This window comes from Galeopterus variegatus, unplaced genomic scaffold (assembly GCF_000696425.1).
Source record: "Galeopterus variegatus unplaced genomic scaffold, G_variegatus-3.0.2 Scaffold1437, whole genome shotgun sequence".
NCBI classification, from domain to species: domain Eukaryota; kingdom Metazoa; phylum Chordata; class Mammalia; order Dermoptera; family Cynocephalidae; genus Galeopterus; species Galeopterus variegatus.
The window spans coordinates 270,996-278,726 of NW_007727548.1; the positions used below are offsets into that span (position 1 = coordinate 270,996).

Sequence of the window (7,731 nt, forward strand, 5' to 3'; positions counted from 1 at the left end):
ATGTGGGATCAGAACCCTCGGCGGGAGCGCCACTGCGCTCCCAAGCGGCACACTGTAGCAGTGCGCCACCGGGCCGGCCCCTTTTCCAATTTCTTGTGTGATTTTTTACTTTTTAGTGGTATCTTTTGATAACCAGAAGTTCTCGATTTTAGTATAGTGTAATTTATGCATATCTTCCTTGTGATTAGTGGAATTGATTTTTGTAAACAGTACAAGGTAGGGGTCCAATTGCATTCACGTTTTTTCACACATGTGTACAACACTGTTCCAGCAGCAGTTATTTTAAACACCCACCCATCCCTACTCATCAGTCACAGTTTGACATCTCGAACCCATCTCACCAATCTCTGTTCTTTCTTCACAAACACCACACAGCCTTTAATCAATAAGCTTTAGAAGAAATGCTGATATCTGCAAGGGCAAGTCTTCCTACACGAGTATCTTGGTTATTCTTTTGAAGCTCTGTGTACACTTTAGAATCAGATTTTCAAGTGATACACACAGACACAACACACACGAACACAACGCGTGCTGGGACTGTGACTGAGGCTGCGCTGACTCTACCTGGGGAAACATCTTCACAGTGTCCCTGCCACCGCCCATGAGTGCTGTGTGTCTGTTCATTCGCTTAGGCCTTCCTACAATGTCTCTAAGTTTTATAGTTTTCTCCACAGTCTTACAGAGTCTCTGCTATTTTAGATGCTGCTATTTTGTATGGTGTATTCTGTATGCTACTTCCATGAGTGCTGTGTGTCTGTTCGTTCGCTTAGGCCTTCCTACAATGTCTCTAAGTTTTATAGTTTTCTCCACAATCTTACAGAGTCTCTGCTATTTTAGATGCTGCTATTTTGTATGGTGTATTCTGTATGCTACTGTAAATAGCACACGAAGGTACTTCAAAAAGTTTGTGGGGAAACAGAATTAAAAGATGACATGAATCTTCCCACAGACACTTTGAAGTGCCCTCACAGTTTTCATTTTCTAACATTTCTTACCGATATGCAGAAATGTCTTTCATCCTCTTCCTTAAAAAATACATGAGCTCGGTACAGAATTCTAGACTCCAACCTCCATTAGAATGAGGTTACTTTATTAATAACTCCTTGGGAGACAATTTGTCTTTTATATGGGATGTTTTAAAACATTTTTTCCTTGTCTCAGGCATTTATCAGTTTAATTATGATGTGCCTAGAATTTTATTTACCCTTCCTGGATTCGCTGGGCTTTACGAATCTGTGAGTTGGCGTCTTCTGACAGTGCTGGCAAATTCTGAGACACTGTCTCTTTAAATATTGCTTCTCCCCAACTCTCTCTCTTCTCTCTTCCTGGGACTCTAATTAAATGTATCACAGACGTCAAACTGTCCCCTCACTCTGTTTCTTCTGTATTCTCCGTTCCTTTGTCTCTCTGTATCTAAGTAATTTCTTTAGCTCCAGATTCTAGTTTACTAATACACTTTTTAATTATGTCTAATCTGTTGTTAAATCCATCAATTTTTTTATTTTAATAATATTTCTCATTTCCACAAGTTTTATTTGGTGCTTTTTCAAATCTGTCTGGTAATTTAAGAAACAGTTTTCTGTTCTCTTCAGATGTTTTTAATTCTGCCTTTTATTTCTGTAAACAAAATAATCACAGTTACCTACACTTGGTTCTGCTGAACGCAGCACCTGAAGTCTTTGTGGCTGTTTCTGCTGTGGCTTCTGCTGCTTTTCACGTGGGGTCCTCTGCTTCCACACGTGGTCAGAGCCACTTCTGATCGGGAGCTTCTCATTTCCTTCTCATTTTACTGGTGAAGAAGTCTTTGAGGCCTAGGACAAAGGCTGGCTCCTCAGAAGGAATTCTGCCTGGCACCTGGGAATGACCGTCCAGAATCACTCTATCTCAAACCTTCAGTTTGAGGATGTCTGGTTACCCATCTAGCACAAAGTTAGGGACAGCCTGTTGTTTCCAGCACTCAGCAGGATTTTTCTCTTTTCTTTCAGCTCCAAGGTTTGAGAAAGGCTGATTCCTTTGGGGGTGGGGAAGAGGGTTACCTCCAGTTCACGACTGCAGTGAGGGCCCAGCTGTTCGGGGGTCCCAACTTCACACAATCACTTATCGGCTCCCCATTTTGGCTGTGCTCTGACCCGGGTCTTCTCTCCCACCTCCTGTAAAGCTGTGAACATCAATTTCACCAGGTTTGGGAAATGTCCCCCAGGGAAAGGGCTGCTGGGTTTCCCTGTGGGTCTCCTCTGCCTCAGTGCCTGGCCCGAGCATGCCTCATGTCTTGGCAGTTCACAGGTGCCTGTAAGAACTCTTGCACCCAAATGGGCACACACACGCCCACACGCGATGCCCACCTGCTCTCAGCATTTGTTCAGCCCAGTAACCAACCCGCAGCTAGAACCTGTGCCTAGAATCTGTAGGCTCTGGCTCCTTTTTACAATTTTTTGCCTTCGCCTAACCTTTAAGTCAGCTGTTTGAATTTTAAGACTATTAAAATCCACTTTAAATCTTTTCTGGGATTATGTAAAAATCAAACAACTTCCTGAGCTCCATCTCCTTTTGTAGGAGTTGCTGATTCCTATATTGCTGGCGTGTCGAGGAGATGAAGATAATACTCAAGGAGTGCTTTGTGAGCTCTAAAGTGATCCACCTTTGTAAGACATTATCACAGCAAACATTAGTTGTTTAAAAGCTGAGTGGAGAATATTGTTTAAAATGAGGCCAAACCATTTCAAAAGCACTCTGGAAAGATCAGGACACGCAGACAATGAAGATTGTGACCTAATACCTGTAGCAACGGCAGGCAGGGTGTGCTGGCCACGTCTGAGCTTCCGCAGAGCATAGCGGGCCTCTAGGCTTCAGTCACAGACACTCTGTGCCCACCTTGCCTTAGCCTCCGCTGCTCGCAGCAGGGGCACCCCTCGGTCTGATGGCCTCACAGAAGGATGCCCAGAGTGGCTCCCGCTGCTTGTGGAGGGCTTGCTAGCTGGTGCTCCGGCCGAGTGTCCACTCCTCCTCCCATCTCACGCTGCCCACCGCAGAGTGGAGGTGAGCAGGCTGATGGGGGGTCTCGGGCTGTTTCAGGGACATTCTATGTGAGCTCAGGTTTGTCCTCCATGTCACTGAGACAGTTCTGTGAAGCATCTATTTACTTCTTCTGTCCTCTGAAGATTTTAATTTTGCTATTTCATGCTCCGTTTCTTGCAGTCTTTACAGACCTCATTCATCCCCCCTTTAATCCTGGATGATTTGTCTGCTCACCTCAGCTTGTCTCCACTTAGGGTTCTGGCTCCTGCCTTCTTGAGACCCAGTGCTGTGCATTGCAGACACTGTTTTCCTAGAGAACAATTTTCACAGGTCTTCTCTTTCTCAGGATAGTTGCACAAGATACACACAGAGCCACTGGTCCTACCCACTTACCTTCTAGGATGCTGATCAGATCTTCTCAAACATTCAGGCCGTGTTGCTGCAAAGAGGCCCTGACCTGCTCTGGTCTCTGTGGAACACGACCAGCTGTGGGAAGCTGCCTGGGGTACACGAACCCTGAGGATACCAGGGCTCTTGATTTTTTGCCCCAACCATGGGGCTTTTCTTATGGGGACCATGCCTTTCGGGATACAGAGTACCCTATACCTTTTTCCTGTCCAGCTGGTTGTGGGGAAGTGCCTTTTCTGAAATGTGTATGAGAAGACCAGGTACTGATTGGGGGAGTCCAGGGGGCAGGGGAGCTTGCTTTGCCTCAAAAAGCCAAGACAGCAGTTTAGGGAGAGGGCAAGGTCTCACCCTCTGGTCCAGTTATGCCTCATACTCCTTAGCTGGGCACAGGTGGGAGGGAGGGACAAAGAACACGGTCCTCTGTTTTTCAGTGGCCAGGTCCACTCTGTCTCAATGGCAGAGTGTGGGTGAAGGTGTGTATGTGTCTGTGGGTGTGATATCAAATTTCTTTGGCTTATGGTGAGTGAACTTTCCACCTGATTCTGCAAACAACTGATCATTCATCTCAGTAATTTTTCACTGCATTCTATGGATCTTCCTAAGTGTTTTAGAAGAAAGCTAGGAAAGACAGGGTCAGGGGCTTTGAATCAAAAACTGCCTTAAAATTTCAAATGTTCATTTTAAAAAGTTCTTAGATCAGTATAAAGGGGGAAATAATTTTTAGCACAGACTCAAAGATAAATATAGAAACAAACAGTTTACAATCTATACATTGTCTACTGCCTAGAAAATAGTAAAAGTAATATATTCATAGCTCATCTGCAATATACTACCACTGGAGATGGACACATGGCCAGTGGCATTTTGGGGTTACCACTGGCATCAAGTGACAAGTAGATGACAAGTGTCCTAGCCCTTGACTTTGCACTGGTGATATATATATATTTTTCTTTTAGAAAATATTTAACTCTCTAGAGACTCAAACTTGGGTAGATCTCAGCATGACCGACACTGAGGAAATGTCTTACCTGAAGCTACGCCTTTATTTTCAGCATCGTCTACTGTCACAGACTGTCCTGTACATTGTTGCCAACTCCTCGAAGTCTAGGAAAGAGAAACAACAGGGAATGTAAGATGTCGCATTTATTACACTGATATTTTTCTTTTAGAAAATATTTAACTCTCTAGAGACTCAAACTTGGGTAGATCTCAGCATGACCCACACTGAGGAAATGTCTTACCTGAAGCTACGCCTTTATTTTCAGCATCGTCTACTGTCACAGACTGTCCTGTACATTGTTGCCGACTCCTCGAAGTCTAGGAAAGAGAAACAACAGGGAATGTAAGATGTCGCATTTATTACACTGCTAAAGGGGACAGAATGTGCCAACAAGACTACACGTTAGAGATCAACTTTGGGACGAGGGCAATCACTTCCCTTCTCTGAGCCTCAGAACATTCACTTGTAATGTGGGCACAGCTGAAGACTGCTGGCTTTTCCTTCTGCATATGTATCTGTACAGAGACAAGTTGCTCTTTGCCTCTTGTGGTAGTGAAGCAGCCCAGTTTGGATGCCAGCATGAGAAAAGAGGGAGTGCGGGGCACACAGGAGGTCCTCTCATGCCTGGTACATTCTCCACATGACTCGTGCCTGATTGTGGCAAGTTCTGGCTACCAGGAAGCTCCAAGTGTTTTTGCACCCATGTCTTAAATACAAGTGTTTTGTTCCTTGCCCTGATGGGACCCTGGCCAACCAACCAATGACTCTATTGTCCCATATATGCTGGCTAATAGACAGGGGGAGTGACCAGTTCCTGCCCAAACTTGCTGAAGGGTCAGGGATCGTGATCGTTTTAACTTGCAGTGCTGATGGTGGAAAGAACTAGAGGCTTGAAAGTATGCAAAAATTTCCTATGAAAGTTTTGAAAGACCTACAAGCAAAAAAGTCACTAGGAGACTTCTACATAAAAATAGCAGACCTATCATACTCACCATCTGCTATAGTCAGTCTCCTTTCTCTGATCCAAGTCTTAAAAACTATGGGCAAGATATAAATAGATACACGAATGAGTAATGAAATAACTTCAAAGAAAAAAAGGGAAAGTTTTCTGGACCAAAAATGATGACTCCTTGAAGTAGAGAAAGCAAACAGGAACCAGTTACAGAAGGACATAGAGAAGCGTGCTGCAGAATAGGGGAGAGACCCTCAGGGCATCACCACTGAGGAAGCCATGGGTGCTGAGGTGGGGGTAGGGCTCCTGATGGACGACTAATTGGGGAACTGCAGGCTGAGCAGCCAGGCAATCAATTACAAAATTCCCTGAATCCATAGGCAACTATGGGGGTGTCTGTCTCCAGATGAAAGCAGTGGAAGCAGTAGTCTTCGTAGAGACAAGGACATGCAAGAAAAAATATACAGAAGGAATTGACAGGGCTCAACAAGTGAAGGTGAGCCAAGGTATTACCAAACTAATCTAAAAGTTACTGAGAATAAAGAGAAAATAATATATTGATTTGAAATGAATATTAAGACATGACAAAGCATGGTAGGTGAAGTGGTGAAGGACTGTGGAATAGAGATTTGTGGGGAAGGATATAAATGATAACTGTGTTGGAAAAGTACATATATATATATATAAAGTGGCTTTACCCAAGGACAATGTGGCATTACAGGAAACTCTAGAGGTTGGTCCCTTCACTGAAGCAACGATTAAGCTAAAAAGAGCAATTGGAAAAAACGACTTTGGAACTCTGAAACCTGATCAAACACTTGTAACAAAAGGGGAGTGCTTGAGGAAGGGAGATGCTGCCATTCTTTCATAAGTGGGCAGTGTATGTGAACTAGCTACCATCTCCCATCCCTCAGTCCTTCTGTAGCTGTGGGGGTATCAGCCCACATTCCTGGAGCAGCTGGCTGATGCCAGGGTGGGGAGTGGGACCTCGTCCTCCAAAAATCTGGAATTGTGTATTTTGGTTAGTCTGGTTTGGGCTGCTTGGCAGCAGTGGCTTCCTCCAGCATCATCTACTGGAATGTTTAGAGACAGACCTTTCCCCACCTTTTTAGCTAGATATTTAAGGAAATTTTTGTCAGATCTCTACCTGGCCAGAGAGATAATGAAAGAGAAACTTCAGTGACAAGGAATACATATTTTGCAAAAATAGTTTGGAGAAGTCAGAAATGGTTCCAGCCTTCAACAAGTGAAAATTCAGAATCCCTGAGGAATGGGAAAATCCAATTTCAAGTTACCACATTATAATACTCAGAATATTCAACTGTCAACAAAAAATTTCAAAACATTCAAAGACACAGAAAAATATGGTCTATTCACAGGAGAAAAAGACTTTGGAAGAATCTACCTCTGAGGAAGCTCAGACATTTGAATTACTAGGCAAAAATATTAATTCAGCTGAGCTAAAGGAAATCATGGACAAAGAACTAAAGAATATNTAGGCAAAAATATTAATTCAGCTGAGCTAAAGGAAATCATGGACAAAGAACTAAAGAATATCAGGAAAATAATCTATGAACAAATAAGAATATCAATAGCGACAGCAGTTATAAAAGAAAGAAAGAAACTCTGGATCTGGAAAGTACAATAACTGAAATGAAAGTTCACTAGAGGAGTTCAACAGACTTGAGCAGGAAGAAGAAAGAATCAGCTAACTTGAAGATTACTGAAATTATCCAGTCTGAAAACCAGGAAAAAAAAAGAAAGAAAATTAACAGAGCCTGAGGGACTGTGGAACACCATCAGCAGTACCAACAAATGCATCATAGGAGTCTCAGAAGAAGAGAGACAATAATGGGGGGTAAATGTTTAAAGAAATTATAGCTGAAAAATCCCCGAATTTCATGAAAAAAATGAATCTACACATCTGAGAAACATAATGAATTCCAAGCAAAATAAGCTTCAAAAATTCATACCAAGACACATTACAGTCAGATTGTCAAGACATAGACAATGAGAGAGTTTTGAAAGCAGCAAGAGAGAAAAGACTAATCACACACAAGGGATACTTAACAAGATTAACAGCAGATTTTTCATCAGAAATTATGGAGGCTCAAAGGCAATGGTATGACATAATTAAAGACCTGAAAGGAAAAAAAATCAAACCAAGAACTCTTATTTCTTTTTTTTCTTTTCTTTTTTTTCCTTTTTGTCTTTTTTCGTGTCCTGCAACGGATCGCAACCCTCAGTGTCACGCCCGGACCGGACCGGGACCGTCAATGGGATCGCAACCCTCAGTGCTGCGCCTGCACCTCCCTCAGCCAGTGAGCGGGAACCGGTCTGTATGTGGGATCCGAAC

The 7,731-nt window shown here is 43.1% G+C and overlaps 1 protein-coding gene across 1 annotated transcript in view; it reads right to left on the reverse strand.

Annotated features, from left to right (window-relative positions):
* ZDHHC11B (zinc finger, DHHC-type containing 11B) overlaps window positions 1-7,731 on the reverse strand; it is a 47,422-nt gene that overhangs the window by 3,928 nt on the left and 35,763 nt on the right. Inside the window, exon 8 of the mRNA XM_008576985.1 lies at window positions 4,452-4,527. Within this exon, the coding sequence (XP_008575207.1) occupies window positions 4,452-4,527 (76 nt within the window). The remainder of the gene's footprint in view (window positions 1-4,451; window positions 4,528-7,731) is intronic.